The sequence below is a fragment of the Paramormyrops kingsleyae genome, chromosome 25 (assembly GCF_048594095.1).
Source record: "Paramormyrops kingsleyae isolate MSU_618 chromosome 25, PKINGS_0.4, whole genome shotgun sequence".
Classification (NCBI taxonomy): domain Eukaryota; kingdom Metazoa; phylum Chordata; class Actinopteri; order Osteoglossiformes; family Mormyridae; genus Paramormyrops; species Paramormyrops kingsleyae.
Window position 1 is genome coordinate 21,748,671 of NC_132821.1, and position 20,594 is coordinate 21,769,264.

A 20,594-nucleotide genomic window follows, 5' to 3' on the forward strand; every position below is an offset into this window, starting at 1 on the left:
CAGCGTACGAGTGACAAGCATGGCTCAATCCGCTGCTCGGCCTTTTCTCCATGACACAATGGGATCGGCATTCAGGGAGGGGGGGCAGTGCAAAGCGGGGGCCCGCCTCCGTCACGCCGCCGCATACGGTCAGTCGCACGCGGGGTCCCCGGGTTCAGGCTACACACGTGTCCGCTTCTACCCCTCCCTCTTTTTTGGCTTGGCTATGGCACCTCTCGAGCAGCCACACCGAGATTCTGGCCCTCTCCAGCGCGAATGTCCAGGGCAGGGCGTGCTCAAACTTTCGGATCAAAGGTCCACATCAGATGTTTGTCCAAAGTCAGAGGTCTGGAACAGTTTTCAATAACGAAACGTCATTTCATGAACTTTAAGGAGTTAACAAGAACCTCTGATATAGATATCAATATATAACAAAATTGGGAACTTAATGCAAAGACTGGTTTGACATTCGCTGATTGCTGCGACTTATTGCATGGGGGGGGGGGGGGGGGTTATGATGAGCTTTGTGTGGTTGTTATTTGGTGGTTGTACATTGTCCTCTTGTACTTCAAACCTCATTTAGCTTTTTGACATTACACATATTCATAAGGGCCATTATCAGCCAAGTCCAGGTTAACTTGCGGTTCGGTCGTGCTCCGGACTTTGAGAACCTGGATCTGGATCCACCACAATTGCTCATTAGCAGATACTGTCCAGCTTGATGCAAAAAAAAGCTGCTAATTAGGCACTCACTCCTGCACCTAATATTCAGACAAATAGGACAGACATCTGCCAGACCCTCCCCAGCGTGGCGTTGTCTTTGATAATAAAAACTTTACATTTTATGTAAGCATATAATTTTCACGACTAAGGGGTACAGGAACATCTCTCGACTCTCACTGTCGATGCTTTTCTGCTACAAAAGGAGCCAGTGGATCAGTGTTTATTCCGGAACCCATGCTGATTTTACTGAGACCTTGCTGCATCACTCTATGACGGTTTCAGGCCCTGGGGAGGGGATCCTCTGATGCCTGTGACGCTTGATCAGGGTCACCTACACAAAAAGCTTCGAAAGTAAAAGTACAGCCTGATAGACCTTAACACCTATAACATCCCATTTTCACACCAAGTGGTGGAGAACATGGCTTCCAGCTGGAATCTAGTCCCCAAACCAAACCAAAGTATCTCTTCCTCAAAAAGGGCCACAACTGACCCTGCCTCTTACAACAGCCCTACCTTAGCACAGTAATCCCTGGATCTATAAAATAAAACTGATTTGGAATACTATGCAATCTACAGCTTCAGAAACCTACCCAGGTTAACCTGGAGATTGATCTGACGGGGTTTAAACAGCACTCGGCTGAGAAGATTACAGCAGAGCCCTTAAGAATATGTACAAGTGGTTTGGTTTAGGAGAGCTACTCTGAAAGTTGTGTGAATGACCAGGCCTATCTCAGATATAAACATTGCAGCCATATCCCAGCATGCAACTCTTTCCTAAATTCACCGGTTTCTGTCATTTGTAAATACATATCGGAGGGGGTAGCCAATAAATAGGCCATTCAAATCCATTTAATTTTTTTTTACCTTTTTTCCGCACTTGGGTTAACTACTTTAAACAATCATATTTTTATTTTTCCCGTTTTCCAGCTGCCGACGAGCTTATAACGGGCCTACTGCGCAAAATCTGACGACGTCATCCTCAGGAAGAATTATTACAGAAACAGCCTTTTACTAATCCGTAAGCATTATCCGTCCGTTTATCGCGTAATGATGAGACTTTCCGAGAAACAGGATAACCCCCGCGCGAGGGATACAAATTCGTACATCCTAAGCGTGGGATGTACATTTTGCAGCTTAGGTTAGGTGAATTTAGGTGAATATCATATCAAACACCGATTGTCAAAACACGCATGAATAATTTGTTCATATAACTTTTTCGCGGAATCGGTATATTCACAAAGTAACTCCATGAAGTCAGAGGTTTTTATTCAGAATTTAGACCTATTATTATAATTAAAAACGTTGAGTCTATCCTACACTTCGTAACCGTTATCGTATTGAATCATACAGTCGTATTAACGGGTACAGGATTTAAATGCAAAATATTATAATTCTTAATATTAATGCACGCCTTACATTTGTTGACGTTCCTCGGGGCTTAAAAAATAAATATGAAATTAAAGTGTGTGTAATTTTAAATGTAATATTAAACTAATTTCAATTATAACCTAATATAAAATGTAATAATAAACTGAATCATTTGGCAACGTTAACATGACATATTTACATATTATACAGGTATGTTTACTTTCAGGAGTACGTAGGTATTATCAAAAACTAAAAAAAGATTATTCAGTAGGCCTAGGCCTATATATTTTTTGAAATACATTACGGTTCTCCGGACAGTATTGCTTATTTGCGTTAACTTAAAATATCAAGTGAAAAAATAAGCTTAAAATAAACTATAAGTTTTATTTCCGAGCAGGCATAAATAATATTTGTAGCCAACTAGCAGACTGTCGAAAATAGCGCAAATCTAGGCTATATACAGGAGTTGCAAGAGTAATTTTTATTTATCGGTTTGATTAGGAATGGTTTTGATCGCACGTAATAAAATACAGCTTTTTAAACGTACAAAGCGATTATATTATTTACTGCTACAAAGGAGCAAACAAACTGAAGATTTGATTGCAATTCATATTTTCTAGCGAAACCGGTTAAAACGGACAATTCTTAGGCCGAATCGGTGACTGGAAATGGTATTTAAAAAATCCATGCCCTAATGTGTTCAGGTTCCACACATCCATTTATCCAGTGCCCCAAAGAAACTGGAAATAAATGCAGATTGTGTTTCTAAAAAAGCGACCCGCGGAGTTTGTGGTTATGGGCGCTGCGGGTTGACCTTCTCGCTGTTATGGTAAGAGATACACAGGGAAATCAGGTCACAGGAGGTATGTCCTGCGCTACACAATCAGCCTACAGTTGGCGGGGGGGTCTGATCATGTCCATGGCACCTCATGTCGGCTAGCAAACCGTTTAGCTACCAGTTGGCTAACACCTTCTCCAAGAGAGGGCCGCTGCCAGCTGTCGGATCTGCTGACCGCCGGAGGACATGGGGGCATGCGGCGCTGGAGGAGAGCTCCCATTTGTGCATGGCGAAAAGCGCATTTGTAAACGAGATGCAACCATAAAGGGCTCGGAGATCCCGCCTGCTCTGTTCACCCCACACCAGCCACCCCCTACATAGCATGTATAACACTATTCCAAGCGCCAGATGTCACGTGACCAGTGTTTAAAGATTCCAGCGCTGTGAGAACTGGCAGAACTTCAGGACCAGCCAAGAACCCCCCACCACCCCCCGACACACACACGCACACACACATTTAGATTTAAGTGAGATGTAAGTGTCATTTTCCCGGGTTTTGAACGTTCATCTCAACGGGAGGACATGCTTTTAAGCATAGATTAACAGTGCTTTAAATGCAACTCCCACCAAGCAGGGTCTAGGAACGGCCTGGCATCCTCAATCACGCACCGGCGCTGCCATTGTCTACAGTTTCTAGCCCTGCCTCCTGAGCAGAACAGTAGCCAATCACAGGACGTTAACAGAACGAGCTCAGCAAGGACCTGTCGAGATGGAAAGACAACACGACAGGGAGTGATTCTGTATGGTTTCCAATGGGGATATCCGCGTCTACATACACGCGTGCTCTGATCCAAGCTTGGCTGACTGAAAAAAAATGAGTCATTTATTTCTCCAGTTTTGTATTTTTAAACTCCTGCATTCTTACACCGTCTGTAAGATGTTTGTATAGCCTACTAGTTTTTTCTCTCCAAATAAATATGCCACAGGCGTCAGAATTGCAGGCTTAGTATGCTTTATTTGACAACAGAATGGCTCGAGCTAATTAATGTGCCCTCAAATACAGGTGAACAAACTGCACGTGCTACATTCCTCCAATAAAACGAGAGCGGGCGGACATCATGAGACACGCAGGGCTGCTATGGAGATGTATGGTGGAGCTGCGGCTGAATTAACAAGGGGAAATACGCCGGGCAGTGCTGCGTGTAAAGGAAGGCCCCAGAGATCGGCGGGGAGAGCGGATTCGGCGCGTAAACCTCAGGCAGCCATCAGCGGCAGGTTCTAACATTACACCGCATTTCACGTGAGCGCAGGCAGCAGCCCCTCCGCCTCCGTCGCTCAAACTACGTGGAGGGGGCTCTGCCACAACGAAGCTTTTTTTAAGATTTTTAAATATATATATAAAATTGTAGGTGCCGGCGTGCCCACTGCACAGGAGAAGCTGGGGGGGTTCATTGATACCTGTTTTTTTTTTTTTTTTACGTCGCTTCATCTATACGCTACACTACTCACGCAACAGGTGTCAGTCCTGACAAAATCAGCCGCATATCAACGCACTCATTCAGGACACAGAGCTCATGTTTTTCAAAAGCTCTTTTAAATATGCAGCCTTATCACTGACTCAGCTCGGGTTCAGCGTTAATCGATTCAGCGGTATTTGTAAATTACAGCGACTGGCATGAGTTATAAGTATGACGGATGGATTCTACAACTGTATTGGCTGTTGCCATAGTAACCAAAGGGAGCAATCTTTTCTGATTATCGAGTTGTTTGGGATACATTACACGTGTAATACTCAGCAGTGAAAATCATGCTGTGCGCTAATCTTATCTGAAATCCAGAGGGCTTATCATGCCTTGCTTATCTATACACGGATAAATTCATGGCCAAGTATTATAAATATTTATCGCGTTAAACACCCAGGGTACACAAACTTGTAAATTAAACATCCATTTAAACTCAGAAAAGCATCGAATTCAGACTAAAAAAATCCACGACGTTCTGCGGGTTTATATCCCAAAGCTTTTTGAAAGCCTGAGATCTGCTCTCCCTTTGCACTGAACATTACTCTATATACTTAAAAATACTTGCATATATGCCTAGTTTAAAACCCCATTTGTACAGCGGGATATTTCATTGGAGCAATTTAGGTAATTTATTTCACTCAGGGGTAAGACAGGAGAGGCTCCCCCGCGTGTAATAAATGACCGGGCTGCTTTCGCCTCGAATGATCTGACTGTTTTGGTTCTTTGTATCGTTAAACACAATGACGACTGTTTTCCTTCCTGGACCAGCACTTGCATGGATCTCCGAATCCTTCTAAGGAGAGAGACCCTGAAGTACAACTGAGCCCTAATAAAAACATCCATCAGAAACGGGAGGTCAAGAGGCACGGTGAACGTTTTATCCAGCCAATCCTGAAAGCCTTACAGTGTCATCTGGTGTTTTTAACTTTTTTTTTTCCGGGATACAGATGTAATATTTCTGGGGGAAAAAAGTGACGAAAAGCTGACATCAAGCAATTAAGGCACCGCGTGAAAAACCCGAAAGATGCAGAATTTACGCAGAACCCGGGCACATCGATTATTTGCTGCCAAGGAAGCAGGAAGAAAGAAGCCTCACAGGAAAATAGGAAAATTCGCAGCTGGAAATGTCAGCTGACCTGTATCCTAATTAGATCAGGGGTGACATCACTGCAGGCAAACAAGTGACAGAACATCAATCCTGTATACCTCAAAAGCCGAGTGAGAAAATCCAGGAAAATACGTACACTCTGATCAAAGGATGCAGAAATTTCATAAATATACGACCACAGAATTTTAATTTCATTCCAGTACATCACACAGCTGCAGAGATATCCGACCACAAAAACTATGTACATGCAGGCGCGCACTCAGCACCAGGGACGGATAGGATGGGTCCCCTTCAGATTCAGAGTGACCTCGATCCGGCCCCCCCACTTACAGGACAAAAAAACAGCATCTGCCGTCTTTGCATAAGGAAAAAAATATCCTTGGTCCCCCCCAATTCAAAAATCCTATCTGCGCCACTGTGTACATGTCTCTGGGCTTTGGATTTTTTTTTTTTTAAAAAGCACATTCACTTGGAGAAAGTCTCCGTGGATACGGGAAGAACATGCAAGCTCCACACATTCAACAAAGCCATCGGGACTATATGCTACGAATGTCAATCGTAAGTTTTTTTCTACTCAGTTTTTTTCTTATTAACTAATCATTTGCACTTGAAGGGTGAAATAGCGTAATACATATAGATTTAAGGATTCAATGGTGCCCTCTGGTGGTTATAAGAAGATATTACATTTAAGTTTTCAATACTTCATTTGATGTACAGTATATGCGGTGTGCGTAAGACTTGTGCAAATTCCATTCATTTTTCATAGCCTGATTAATAGCATAGTAATAATTTTATATAATTAATAATCAACATTTAAAATCTGCAGTCAGAACAATGACATAGAAACAGTCAGAACAATAAAATAGAAATCTGACTGGTGAAATTAATACATCAGGCTTGATTTTAAAACAGTACATTCTAATAAAAAGCTCTCCCTTGACACGAGAAGATTTTTTCTCGCAACTCTGAAGGATAAAGACGCAACCACAGTCTCTCGGCGACGCCACGGCCTTATTCAACTTCCGATTCGTTACCCATATCCATGGTTAAGTCTAGTACACGTCAATAGAAATTAAGCATTTTTTATCAGTACTATACGCTGCCATCTTGGAGCGTCTGATCCTGCATAAGAGACGGGCATTTGTTCAGATTGCCGTTTAGCATCGACAGTGCTTACTTGGGCCGGGTGAGCCCCCAGCTCTGCCACAGGAGAGAGCTGTTAGACCGCCACCCCCCGCAGAGATCTACAGATTTATCTGCAGATTCACAAGTAGCATGATGTTCTAGTGGCTATTTCCTACCGCCACCAAGAACCGAGTCGTACCCGACCCGTACTGCGAACTGGCGGTTCATACCCCAAGAAGGGCGGTTTGCGCCGCAGGGAGAAAGCCATTGGCCACCAGACCCTTGAGCTGTTTAGTTAAACTGAACCAGTTCAGTAAAGCATCCAGCTGTTTAAAAGGCTATTTAAATACCAACAGTCATAGGAAGCGAGTCTTCCCTACAACCCCTGTGCAGAGGTAAGGTGTCGTCATACGCTACAGTGAGCCAGAGGCACATGGCTTGCAACTACAAACTATCGACATGTGAGCAGTGTGGACAATCTTTATACTGGAAACGCACAGTAGCCCAACAGTTACCTGCAATGTTTGCAATGCCGTCCTTTCGAGACGAGGTAGCAACTTGACTAGTGCAACAAATCTAATTAGGAACTTGTAGAAACATCATAGGGAAGAATATTGCGAAATCGCGAGGCTTACTCCGAAGTATGCAGCGATGCCTACAGTACGTGTATGTATATTTAAACATTTATTAAAGCTTAGGGGTGCGTTTCCCGAAGCCTTCTTCGCGCTACGTCGTTGGTAAGTTCTAACTTAAGCTGTACCTTAATGTTTTGATGTGGTCCCGAAAACATGATTGAGCTACTCTTAGTTGTCTCTTACCGCCGTTGTCAGCTCATACCGCTAGTGGCCCCCACTGTTCGGCCGCATGCCTCTGAAATGCTGTATCAGTATGTACTCTAACCATTCAACAGTTGTGTGAATGTTCGCGTTGCGATGCATATCGTGACATCGCAATGGGCAGACACGCAACACGACATGAAAGGATGTGATGTAAGAAAAAATAACAATTTTCAAAAAATAAAGAAAAAGATAGCATTTAAAATAAGACAAACATCGTCAAAGGTACATTTTTACAACTAAACATCACTTATCTAAAAAATAACTAATCCATATCATAAAATGATCTTTCTCCCATACATAATTACAATCTTTGTTTCGTCCTTGCTCTCTGAATTCGCAGCGAATTGGCTTCAGTAACGCGCAGATTCATAAAAGATATGGAACGCGCTGTCGATTATTTGCTTGCTTGTTTGTTTGTTTTGTTTGTTTATTTGTTGGGAAGATGCGTTATTTCCCATTATTTCAGACGACCCTGGAATGCAGACACCTCTATAAATGTGCCACAGTGACAGTAGATCAAAACTTTGGTTAATGAGGCTGATAAGGCGACACTGCAGGTTCACTTAAAAATACGTCTAATATATTTTCCCCCCCAAAAGCACCCTGGAACAGTCCCTAGTAATCAACACTGAAACACATATATAGCACATTATCTTATGTTCAGACAGTAACGGAACTTTTCTTTCGGCTATTCGGCCATTGCTCCTCCCGATATCAATGACATGCACACATACTGGCGCACGCAGGTGTTTTATAGAACAAATAAAAATAAGATAGTAATACTACCATCTGGTTAGGCGGGTTCGGGAAAAATCATATTTACGGGTTATGATTTAGTTTGTTAATTCAGGATTCAGTTTGTTAATTTTGTATTTTATTTTTAGATTCTCCCCAGTTCTGATTAATGCAGTATTTTAAGCATTTCTGCAGTTATATTTATAAAGAACACCATTTTCTCTCATGCCACATTCAAACAGTTGCTGCATGGGGGAATAACTGATTCTCGAGCCATTGATGTCAACCAATCAGGTATCCCGGCACCTATTAAGGTCGCACTTAAGAGGGTCACCCTTAAGCAATATCTTAAGGGATTGTTCAGGGACCACGTGTAGAAATGACTCTAGCAAGGTATACCTTTCGGGAAAACTAGCCCAGATTGGGACTCGACATCGGCATATATAAATAAAAAGTGGATCAGGGACGATGCAGGAAAGCAGCCATGACTTTAGAGTGAAATTACTGGTCCATGGGCGTAAATCACGGGGGGGGGAGGGGGTTGTACCCCCCCCCCAATAAATCAACACCACAACCCCCCGAATAATCATTTTTCTCCCCTAATGGGTGGAGACCTCAACCCCTCCAATGTTCCAGCCAAAGTTACGCCCTTGTACTGGTCCATACATTGAGCACCACTTTACTCGTACAAGCCTTTGCAAACATTTAATTTTGAACAAAAAGTAACACACAGACATTTTTCTCTGAAGCAATATTTATATTGCACACCATTTTGCTTAGGGCTGCCAGGGGCTTCCAACGTATGCGGGAACACGCACGCTTACTTTAAAAATGACCTAATTGCGCAAAGTAATATAACTGCCCCCCCCCCCCACACACACACACACATCAATATTTTTAAATTTAACATTTCGACCTTGTTTAAACAAATTTCCACATAAAGCATAATTAGTTTTGAATCACTTTATAAAAAGTTTCATATTTCCCAAATGTATTATATAACACAAATGGTAGCGGAGAATCATGTGATCAGTATATTGGCCAAACAAAAACAATATTTCGGAATTGTATTAATTGTGAGGAGATGAGGATTTCAAAAATATTTTGTTTGCAATTCATATTAATGTTTGTATATCGTTTTTGGAGATAAGAATGGAATTTCCTTCGGCCAAAACAAACTGGCTGCAGAACTATTAGGCAATCCAACAAATGATTTTATAAAATAAGTAATACGTACGCTATCTATCCAAGTATAATTTTCCTCTCATTTTCAGAGCAGTCAATCTAATTTAAGTAACAATAATTATTTACATTGTTTCATGGGTTTCTAAGAGGTGAGACGAAATGAAGAATTATTTTTTGTTGAATCCTGTCCTGCCTCTGCACCGTACGAACACCGACGGGAAAGTCTGTCTTGTCATTTTACTGTCCGAACAGAAGATGGCATCATTCCCTAAGTCTGTCACCTCACAATTGGAGACACTAGGTGGAAATAAATTCATGCAATAAGTTTGACAGTGTACCATAAATGTATTCACGTATATTCGCCCTTACACCCTCCACTGTTATATAAGCAATATATAGGGCCAATGTGTTTGATATATGAGAAAACACCTATAATTACACGAAAACAAAAGGGCAAAAAACAAATAAATATTTTATTTATTTATTTAACATTAAGAGATATTATAATTTGACCGTCTCATCGGGATCCATAATATACAGCAAGAGGTAATTCCGCTACCAAAATGTCATGCATTTCGTGAGGGGTGCATCCCATGAGCGTAAATTATGGGGGAGTGGTAGATGAAGGGGTGGCAACCCCCACCCAACCCCCCAATAATCAAAACCAGCCAATACAACCCCCTGGACCCCCGTTAAATGGGTAGAGATCTCAACCCCCCATGTCTTCAACCCAAAGTTATTTTTGCAGTAGCCTATAATGTGATAGCTGGGATACAATACAATGGTACAGGGATAGACATCCCTGATCCTGGAGTGCCGATATCCAGCAGGTTTTCTATCCTCCCTCGTATCTGATGAACCACACCTGATCTCAGGCAGATAGTAACTCGTCAGGTATAGGACAGAATACCTGCCGGATACCGGCACTCCATGATTAGGGTTGCATACCCTTAGAATAGCAGATAATGGATGGTATTTTAAGCAAAGCAAGCCAGATTCCGTGGTAATTCCGGTACCGTAGAAGTAGCAATTTATTTAAAAAACATCAAATACGATGGATAATTTACAGCTTGATGCGTTTTAGCGGTGCCCGGTTAAACCGACTGCTCCGAGGGGACACGGTGTTTCCAACATCCCGGTTTTTTAAACTTTAAAAGTTAAACATTTCAAAAAGGAAACAAAAAAAAAACGACTCACCTTTTGGGCAGCAGCGGTTAACCTCTCTGGGGAGCGACCCTTTGCTGAAACCCCTCTGCTGCTCCGTCGAACATTTAAATTACTTTTTAAGTGTTCGTGTCTGTGCGCCATTTTTCCATGTTTCATGCCACCCTCAAATTTAAGACTGGCTAAACACTGTCATATTGCGGAGGAAATCTGTTCGCCTCGTGCACCACGTCGGTTTCTCCACTTGGACTGGGTTAATGGTAATTTCAGGTTTGCCAAGACCTGGCAACATTTCCAGCTCAAGTACTTTACAGAAAACCGCACAATATAGCCTGAAATCAGCCTTAAGTGTGTCGGTGGTTCAAGGTATCTGGCAGTGCAGTGACAATATAGCCTAGGTTTTAATTCCTTTAACTAGGTTCCGAGCTTAGGATTTAAATGTTTTTAATCACAGTGTCCGTATGTTCGAATAGAGAAGCCGGGACTAGCAGGCTGCAGGGTTTTGCATCCACTTCTGAAACGGAATTATTTTGCCATATCGCAGCACCAGAACAGTACTTTTGAAATTTGATTACAGATGCATCGCGATAGGCCTAAATCTCGGAGATGATGTGCTTTTTGGGTTTGACCTAATATCCGTCTGGGCGTGCGGGAGCCTGCACTCACCTACCGACACTAGTACCTACCCCTTACTTGCTATATGAACATACGTAGGCCTGCTTACATTTTTATCGTATTGACTTAAAATCTTATTTATCCGCGATCTTTTACCCTAAAGCTAGCATTATATGGCGTGAAAAGCACGGACATGGCGAGCCTGTTGGCAATTTTCATCATGCTTCGAAAGAGGGTCAAGAAAATGTATTAGTTTTCAGATTAAAACATCTTTTACTGACAGGTCAGCATGGCAAATCCTCACATTTATTCTTGTCGTTTGCTACACACGAATGACGCAAATCTAACCCCTTCCAGTGGATACTTCGCATATCCGGACCGGACCGGACTCGTGATAGCTTGTAAGTCTATTAAAAATGTTCCTTTCCACGTTCACTCGCTTCCTGGCCCTGTCCATGCAGATAGCAGCCAGATAAAATGACACAAGTCAAGGCCAAGGACTATGAGCAAAGCCAATTAATTCAGGTCCGGCTATTTTATCAAGGTGCCTAATCATTGCTCAGGTGGAACAGCACAACAGTACGAACAAACTAAATGGATAAACGCCCAGTATATATAGAGGTACCACAATATCTCCGAAAACAGTAATTTTTTGTGGGTTATCACTTTCATATCAGTTTTATCGGTAGCTTTACAGTTATGTTATTATTACTTAGCTGGACAGTAACAAACATCTGTTTCACCACCATCTTCTCAACTCGCTTCCCTAACAATCTGGACAGTGTTTTCCTATCTGGGCACATTGCCGTGCCCTGTGTATAAGTGTAATACACCCCATGACTCAATCACCACCAGGAAAGCCAGAAATTTAAATAAAACCTTTCGCATGCAGTCTATGTAAGATGCAGGCATATTCCGACTATCTGTGAATACATCCAGCGGTTTGCAAAACCCACATCGAGTTTTACGTAGTAATATTGCATTATAATATGAAATACTCTGTCCCTGTGTGCGCCATACGCAATTGTTCTGGGTCAAAAACAATCATTATGAAAATCATAAAAATAATGATTGATAATTATTTTTAAAAACTATCTATTTTAAGGTAATCAGTGGTCTTTTATTTCGGGTTTTTATTTTTTGCTCATTAAAAGACATATTATATCTTTGGTCTGAATTAGGTCCCGGACCCCCTCTGCGCTGAATGTTGGCTTGTGTTGATTCTGTCAGCGCTGCGAGGCGATCGGCGTGCGGAGCCGGGTCGAGAGGCGGGCAGCCTCAGTCGGAGTAGCGCCAGGGGAGGACAACAGCCCCGTTGTGCCCAAATCGCAGAAAACCCAGGGACCCGAGAAACCTACACAAAACCTGTGGCTCTTCCTAACGAGCGTGCACCTAAAGGTAGGACTCGTCGCAATCTGAACACTTCATGTGAGGACGCAAAGTGAATTAGGCTGCTTAGGTGACAATGGTTATTGTGTATAAAATTGATTAAATGTAGGCCCACAATTAAAAATTAAAGGAAAATCTGCTGAAATAATTAGATGCAAATTCTAATGCGAGTATGCAATCAGTCACAGAGATTTCATTAGTAAAAAAAAAAACGTACATATGGAATTTTAAATAAACTCATCAGTTATCTGTATTAATTACAGTCCCAGATATTAACAAGGTTTGGGCCGACGTTGGCTTATGTACCGACTCCTTTTTTCCTATATATTCCTTTTTTCATATATATATGCACACCATTTCTGTCGTATTTTTTGGATTTCAGAGACGATACAGAGAAGATGAAAATATCCCTGGTTGTTGCTATTTTATGTGTTGCACTTTTGACCGGCGATGCTACGCCATCAAACCGATTGTCCTGTTACAAAAAAGTGCTGAAGAACCGGGACTGTCATAATATCGCCAACGGGATCGATATGCTGCGACCCATCGACTCCCTCCAGAACCACTTCTGGGAAGGAAGCAAATGCGACGTGGTCTGTTTCTGCAACTTCAGTGAGCTGTTGTGCTGCCCCAGGTAATGCCATCTTGGGCCGGCAGGTGGCGTTAGCCGCCTAAATTAACAAGGAGGCGCCTATGTTGAGGTGTCGAGCGTGGCGCAGGGCGAATGCGATCCGGCCTCGGGCAGTCCTTGAACACAGGCTACATTGTCGTTTTCCTCACCAAGTCGTTCATATTTTCACGTGTGCATCTGTGTACTGCAGTTGTTGCGAAGGGTTATTCAAATAAATACCCGCTGTGTTTACATTGTATAATGCTTTACGTAATTGCAGCTTGGAGTTGGGAAGGTACTAAACGCCCTGGGTCTGCATAAAACTGTGCCATTAATCTAATAATATGTTTACACTATGACAGTTGTGGGGAGTTTTATACTATATGCTTATTTGGAAAAAGTTCTTTTCCGATATCAGCCTATATCAACTCTTCACGCGACTTTTCGTGGTAAAGTTGATTTTTCTAAAGAGGAAATTCATGTTGTGTTTCAGAGATGTTTTCTTCGGACCGAAGATCTCCTTTGTCATCCCATGTAAAAACGCTTGAAGGCAGATTTCCTGGAGACGAGCGGCAGCTTGAGACGCGCTGCAGGCGAGGAGCTGGACGAACCGGTCTTTCTCCCTCTTCGGAACACCCACGACCTCCCCCGTCGTAACTTGTAAAACACTATAAATGCGCAATCTGCAATTTAAATACATTGCAGCTGATGACTTACCAGTGTAATAATGATTACGGTGTACATGACTGAAGTCTCAACGTGTCCTCGAGTTCAGGTCTTAAGCGCTTGAATTTCGTGAATACCACACTACAAGCAGACCGTTCCATCTGTCGAAGCTGACGTTTATTTTCATAACCACATTAGAAACACCTTATAAAAAGAAAACGGACTCTACCATTGTTTTAAAGAAATATTACAACAGAGTATGAGTATTGTACACACAATGTACTCGAAATACACTTGATCATTTATATAATTATAATCAAGTTCCTTTAAAATATTTACTCATGTAAATTCAGATTAAACTTTTTGTTCAAAACATTGTGTTGTATCGAAATCAACGTTTAGCGTTTTTAATTAACAGTTTATTTGTTTTGCTAATTACCATAGGCTACCGTGAAGCCTTTGTTATCGGACCAAAATGCAACTGTTGGTTTAATTTTAAGGTTGCATTATCTGAGTATACTTAAATTAGTCTGTTTGTACCCGCAGCTAGCAGAACTTCTACAAGACGCTTAACTGTTTCCAAGTATCTTATTTCACCCACGTCTGTCGTATAATTTAAAAACTGCATGTATAGCCTTTGTTTTGCTGGTAAAAGGAGTTGCAGTGTACTGAACTGCTGGCAAGACTTCTGTGCGCTGCAGCGACGCAGCAGGATGCGAAACCTTATAACTGCCTGCATCTCCTCATATTTCCGTTGTAAGTCATATCGGTTTCATTTTTTAACAGAATTGCTGTAGCCGGTAACACATTCAAAGTCGGAACATCCTCAGAGACAGCGGGGTAATTTGATAGGCTCATGCATGCTAAACTATTTAGCTAAAACTCCGTGAAGTCTGTCCTGACTTAGCCAAGAGAAAGGTGAGATTGTGAGGGGATGTTACTTGAGAGTGAAAGACTGACTCACACGCCCTGTGACATCATTAGTGGGCTTCATGTATGAATTCCTACATATTTTGGGGGAGGGGGTATTCCACCCCATAGTTTACAGAAAAGTAGGTGAAACTAAAGAATGCGTGTCTGGCCCCCACAGGGTTCAAGTTACCAATATATAACTTTTTACATTCCCACCCCCCCTGCTTCTTCCCAAAATATTTAGATGTTTTTTCCTAATTCATTGCATTATAGGAAATCAGGCCATAAAGGACTGATGTGTAAATGTTTCCTAATAATAGCAATGATATTAAACTATCTCATCTCGGACATTACTCTACACCTACATTTTAAACAGGCTAGTAAACATATGCATCAGTTAAACTTAAAAGCTTCAAGGATAGATGGTAATGTCATGGTACTTTAATGGCTCTGTGAGCATTTTCACACTTGGTGAACCTCATTCACCTCAGCCTGTCTTTTAAGGCCCATCCACTATGCGAGAGGTGTTTTTTCAGTCGTTGGGATTGATAAACAGCTGGGGGCTTAGGGTATGTAAATGATTCATGCACCTTTGCTTCAGAATGACTTTGCACTACAATGGCCGGTGGTAGTTTCAGTGATAGCTGCTCATTCCCATATCCATTAAGAGCCCAGCAGGAGAGGAGAGCAATCACTATTGGTCACCTTAGAATTGATTTGCTATTGGAGTTTCCAGCTTTAAGACTATTGTAGGTCTGAATTATGGGTGGGTAGTAGGGGAATCACCCTGAAAACAATGCTAAGGAATATTCTGGACTTTGAGATAAAATAATGCTTTGCTTTATCAACATTTGTCACAAAGAATTTGAACATTATTCCTACTCATACCATTCGAAAAATTCACATCAAGTTCTTCATTCCAGGACCAGACATGCAGGGGTTTGTCATAAACCCCCTATTCCAGCAACAAGTGTATATTGTAACACATTAAAATTTTGGATTAAAAAATTTAAACCAGCCATAGTGCACTGGTGTATTTAAACATTGCTGGAGAGTCCTTGGGTTTGGGGTTTTGTCTTACAGACTGAGATGTTATACAGACAGTCTTAGCCCATAACAAGAGAAGTCAATGGGACAGGAATCCCAGGGAGAAAGCACCACATCTCACTGCAAACTAACACTTAATCACATTAGCTCAGAATTTCTTAACTCTGCCACTTGCGTTTCCTACAGATCTTGTCTGTAAATGAAAAGTGTGCCACCTTAAACATGGCTCAGAACTTGGGTTTTAAAACCAGGTGTTTGTTATTAAACATATTCATTTTCAGGTTTCTTACAAGTGCCATTTAAGCTTACAGCCATATTGAAAATACAGGAAGGATATCTCTTAGACTTAATCCACAAGAAGAGAACTGTTTTCAAATTCACTAGTTTACCTAAACAGCCATTTGTTTCATTGTAACACAGGAAGAACATGCAAAATCACCCACACACAGAAGCTTTGGTGTGAAAAGGCTGCCAGCTGAACCATAATGCTACATTCGAAGCATACAGAGAAGCAATCTAGCATCCATCCATCTTCCATAACTGCTTGCCATATTCAGGGTCATAGGGGGTCCAGAGGCTGCAGGCAGCGACCAACCCAGGATGGGGCACCAACCCATCAAAGGGCACACACACATACCTTTCACACCTACGGGCAATTTGGTAACTCCAAATAACCTCACCATATTTTTGGACTGTGGGGGGGAAACCCCATGATAACACGGGGAGAACATGCAAACGTCTCACACATAGAGCTGGGGCAGAGACTCAAACCCTGGTCCTGCAAATGAAGTATACGAAGAGAATAATAATAAGTAGTGCTGGCTGTGGGGGATATCTGGTGCAATAAAATACCATGAATGAGAATCTAAAGCGGTGTGGAATCTACACATAAACAGATCTAATTAAAATAATGAAGCAGCCCAAAAATGTGCAATGCATTCAAAAAAAGATTTCCTCATGTTTGACCGATCTAAAGACTTGGGAGTGTTGCTCAGCACCGACAGATGGGAAGGCCGTGTAACAGTGTGGGCTTGCTAGTTTGGCGCTCTGATTGCGTCTGGTTGCTGGACTCTGCGAGACCCCATCAGCTCAGGACAAGAGATAAACACAGACAGATTGCCTTACATCCTGTGGTGTGCTGGACTGGAGGGCAGAGAACGGATTAGCTCCAGTGCAGTGTATGGCCTAATAGACTTTTTCCTGGCTTTGTTCTGCATACAAGCAAACTCCTGTTTTCAAAGATGCCACATGACCCAATCCTAAGTAATAAAAATAAATTCAGTACCTTAATGCAAATTTTAATTCAGCATGGAGACCAAGCCAAACAATCACCATATAAAACAATATGCTATTGGACATACAACTTAGGGGCTGAGACGACAATGATTCAACCTGTAGAACTGCTGCAGTACTTAAACCTGACTTAAATTTCTGTTGTGCTTTCTTTGCAATTTTCAAGGATTATCAATTTGTGTGCTAATAGGCTTCTTCAGATGACAGTACTTTATTGTGGCTTTAATTACACGTTTCCTGTAACTGAAATAAACCATTCCTTAAGTTATTTCAGTCATGAACCACCTTTCAAAGACAAATCTTAATTGTACTTTTAATGCCTACAGTGTTTCTCTTGGTTGGTAAGAGTCAACTTATAAACAGTAATTTTGTCGGGATAAACAATGCTATACTCGGTGTTATGCTATATAAACCGCGTATGTGTAAAATACGATGCCTTAATCACTGGCCACTGAAAGCCCCACCCGCTTCTTCTTCATAGCATCAAAACAGAGGGCGGGAGGAAGCGGCAGCTGACAGGCGCTTTCCCGCTGCGCGCCATGTGGGCCGGCGCGGAGAGGTGTCACCGGCGCGGTACGGCACGACTGGCCGGGGGCCGTCTGGCTCAGTGGCGCGCACGGCTCCAAATGGAGGCTTTAACTACTGAAGCAGCACAACAGGGCTCAGCCAAACGTGTCCCTGGGGGCTTTTCGGGATTCATGCACTGTAATAATAGTCAAATATTTACTTATATTAAGTTATTATTGAAATACTTACTCAGTCTTCACAGACACGAATAACGGCGAAAATATCAAACGGGGAGAATTAATGTTTCAACAGGGAGACAAATTTATTTACTCTTGTTCATTTGACTAATAATTCCGACTGAAATTGTGTCGTATTTCTATTTTTACATGACTGTACTACGCTCGACTTTCTTTTTGGGGCGCGTGGTTGCACTTTCTTAAAAAACATTGCATCCGTCGTGGGTAGTGACGGGCTAGCCGAGCGGCCAATTCCGGTTCGCGGCAGTCGTCAGCCAGCTGGCTAATTTAATTTCAGCCCTCCTTTGTTCCCCGACACGGCTCTCCCATCTCTGTAGCTGTTGTTTTTGTAATTCAAAACACCGCGCGCGCGCGCCCCCATCCCTCCCCCCGCTCCACGTTCACCCAATCGCAGCATCGTATTGTCAACGCCTGGGCCACGGGCATTTGGCGCCGTCGATTTAAAATCCCAGGCTTGTCCAATCACCGCAGAGTCTGCTCTCTCCCCCTCCTCCGGGGGCGGCCGCAGCGGTTTGACTGACGGCGGCAGCGCGCGGCAGGAAGGCGCCGTGGGCCAATCAGTTCATGGTGTCGCCCGAGCCGGGGCTCGGATTCAAATTTGAATGCTCGAGGAGAACCAACGGCGGAGCGCGAGGGAGGAGTTGCTAGCGCATTTAATCAAGTTTATGTGAACGGTACGGCAGTGAAAAAACACTGCGAGGAAGTTAGTGAGTGCACTCTACGACAAAGTTTACAGGCTCATAGAGGTGAGTACGGAGCTTCGCTTTCTCTCCTTATTATTGTCCCGTTAGGAAATTAAAACCTGTATTTCACTTGTGACTTTATTTTGGAGAATTTATTTTCCTAATTTTTAATTTTGTAACTTCAGTTCAGGTTACTTCAGTGCTTATTTACCCAAAAAACTAGTTTGAATACTACAGACGTAAATGCTGTAGCTGTACTTTTATTATAAAACTAAATTGCTTGTTCCGCTATTTCTTTCCTCACGATCTGAACCGCCTAAGCAGGCTTTATGCGCCGTAGCACACGCTCGTTAGCCTAGCGGCTATAAGACTTTGGCCGCCTTTGAGATCTCGGCGGTCACCTAAATAGTCAATGGGGATTTTTAGACGGTGAGTACCGATAGTTATTGAAATAACCGCGTGAATAAGCTTATTAGCCGGGATTTTTAAGCCGTACGAAGTCCCGAAACTACCGCCGAGCGCCCAGACATGGCCGAGCGAACTTTAGGCGGGAAACAAGATGGAGGCACCGCTCATTGTTCTGGCGTCTCCGCGGCGGGATCGTGTCGGGATTAAAGTGGGATAAGAGCGTCTGACGGGATAAAGCACCGGGCTGCGAGGCGCCAGAGGCTCATAACCGGCTTTTTGCTCCACGGCGCCCTAAACGCGCCGCACAGGGAGTTGCTGCCATGGGTAAAGATCCGAACAAGCCACGGGGGAAGACGTCCTCCTACGCCTTCTTCGTGCAGACATGCAGGGAGGAGCATAAGAAGAAGCACCCGGGCACGTCCGTCAACTTCGCCGAGTTCTCCAAGAAGTGCTCGGAGCGATGGAGGGTGAGGCGGGCGTCCGGCCGCGCCTTTTTCCGGGATTGTTGCGGGGGAGGTGGTGCTACAGAGTGGCCCGGGGGCTAATAGTGGGGCTCGCTGCGTTTCTTGTAGACCATGTCTGCGAAGGAGAAGACCAAATTCGAGGACATGGCGAAGAGCGACAAGGCTCGTTATGAGCGGGAGATGAAGAACTACATTCCTCCTAAAGGAGCCAAGGGAGGCAAGAGAAAGAAGGATCCGAACGCCCCCAAGCGTCCACCGTGAGTGTTGCTGCCGGGGGGGGGGGGGGGGGGGTAGTCTCCACCCTCAATAGTGTAATATTATAATCGTGTCTTCCTACATGCCAAACAGGTCGGCCTTCTTCGTCTTTTGCTCTGAGCACCGTCCAAAGGTGAAGAGTGACCACCCAGGTATCTCCATCGGGGACGTGGCCAAGAAGTTGGGTGAGATGTGGGCCAAGCAGACGTCCAAGGACAAGGCCCCCTTTGAACAGAAAGCCGCCAAGCTGAAGGAGAAGTACGAGAAGGTAGGTCTGCCCCCACCCCACCAGCTACCGAAACTGGCACACTGGTGCACATCTAACCAAACCGTTCCCTCCCCCAGGATGTGGCTGCCTACCGCGCCAAGTCTGGAGATGGTGGGAAGAAGGGGGCGTCCGGTCGGTCAGCCGGGGCAAAGAAATCAGAACCGGCAGATGATGATGACGAGGAAGACGAGGAGGATGATGAGGAAGACGAGGATGAGGAAGATGAGGAGGATGATGATTAGGCCTGGAGGCTTGAGCAGTATTTACAAAACAAGAATGTGAACTATGGAATGCAACACATTTGGCATTTGGGTTTTCAGAACATGTACAGAAATGTGTATAGCTGTAATACATATTAGGTTCATGTGTTGTTTTGTAAATTGTAGTATCTGGTCCTCGAAGCACTGCTTTTTGTTTTGGATAGTGGTGGGTTCTCCCTTTTGTATGCTTCCACTGCCGTTTTTAAATATACAAACGTGTAGTACAGGATTTTTTTTTTTACTTGGAGCTTTAAAACTTTGTTCTGTGTAGATGCAATTTTTATAATAAAATTTTGTATATTATGATTGATACTTTGATTGTGCTGCTTGGTTTTTTTTTTTGGATGGCAGTATTATAGATTTGGGAGGCATTTTCATGTTCTGCTTGTATGCCCGAGATGGATCCACACAATAATTCTCCCAGTGCTATCAG

General features: G+C 43.1%; 3 protein-coding genes across 3 annotated transcripts in view; 2 read left to right on the forward strand and 1 right to left on the reverse strand.

Moving 5' to 3' along the window:
• cep44 (centrosomal protein 44) overlaps window positions 1-10,802 on the reverse strand; it is a 98,732-nt gene extending 87,930 nt beyond the window's left edge. The window contains exon 1 of the mRNA XM_072706985.1: window positions 10,561-10,802. The gene's annotated coding sequence lies outside the window, so the exon portion shown is untranslated. The remainder of the gene's footprint in view (window positions 1-10,560) is intronic.
• A 1,596-nt stretch (window positions 10,803-12,398) lies between these two features.
• Window positions 12,399-15,738, forward strand: LOC111837249 (scrapie-responsive protein 1). Its single transcript, XM_023799135.2, has 3 exons — window positions 12,399-12,540; window positions 12,914-13,165; window positions 13,635-15,738. Exons 2-3 carry the CDS (start codon window positions 12,930-12,932, stop codon window positions 13,687-13,689), a joined length of 291 nt encoding a protein of 96 aa, XP_023654903.1. The 5' UTR covers window positions 12,399-12,540; window positions 12,914-12,929; the 3' UTR covers window positions 13,690-15,738.
• Window positions 15,739-18,411: 2,673 nt separating this feature from the next.
• hmgb2a (high mobility group box 2a) lies at window positions 18,412-20,473 on the forward strand. The gene is made up of 5 exons (XM_023799321.2): window positions 18,412-18,569; window positions 19,223-19,381; window positions 19,487-19,635; window positions 19,727-19,901; window positions 19,979-20,473. Exons 2-5 carry the CDS (start codon window positions 19,235-19,237, stop codon window positions 20,141-20,143), a joined length of 636 nt encoding a protein of 211 aa, XP_023655089.1. The 5' UTR covers window positions 18,412-18,569; window positions 19,223-19,234; the 3' UTR covers window positions 20,144-20,473.
• The last annotated feature ends 121 nt before the right edge of the window (window positions 20,474-20,594 follow it).

Excerpts from the sequence above, each read along its gene's own strand:
- LOC111837249 (XM_023799135.2), top strand. The coding sequence starts at position 12,930 with ATGAAAATATCCCTGGTTGTTGCTATTTTATGTGTTGCACTTTTGACC. Across the intron at positions 13,166-13,634 it reads GAGCTGTTGTGCTGCCCCAG|AGATGTTTTCTTCGGACCGA; the intron begins GTAATGCCATCT and ends GTTGTGTTTCAG.
- hmgb2a (XM_023799321.2), top strand. The coding sequence starts at position 19,235 with ATGGGTAAAGATCCGAACAAGCCACGGGGGAAGACGTCCTCCTACGCC. Across the intron at positions 19,636-19,726 it reads AACGCCCCCAAGCGTCCACC|GTCGGCCTTCTTCGTCTTTT; the intron begins GTGAGTGTTGCT and ends CATGCCAAACAG. Across the intron at positions 19,902-19,978 it reads TGAAGGAGAAGTACGAGAAG|GATGTGGCTGCCTACCGCGC; the intron begins GTAGGTCTGCCC and ends TCCCTCCCCCAG.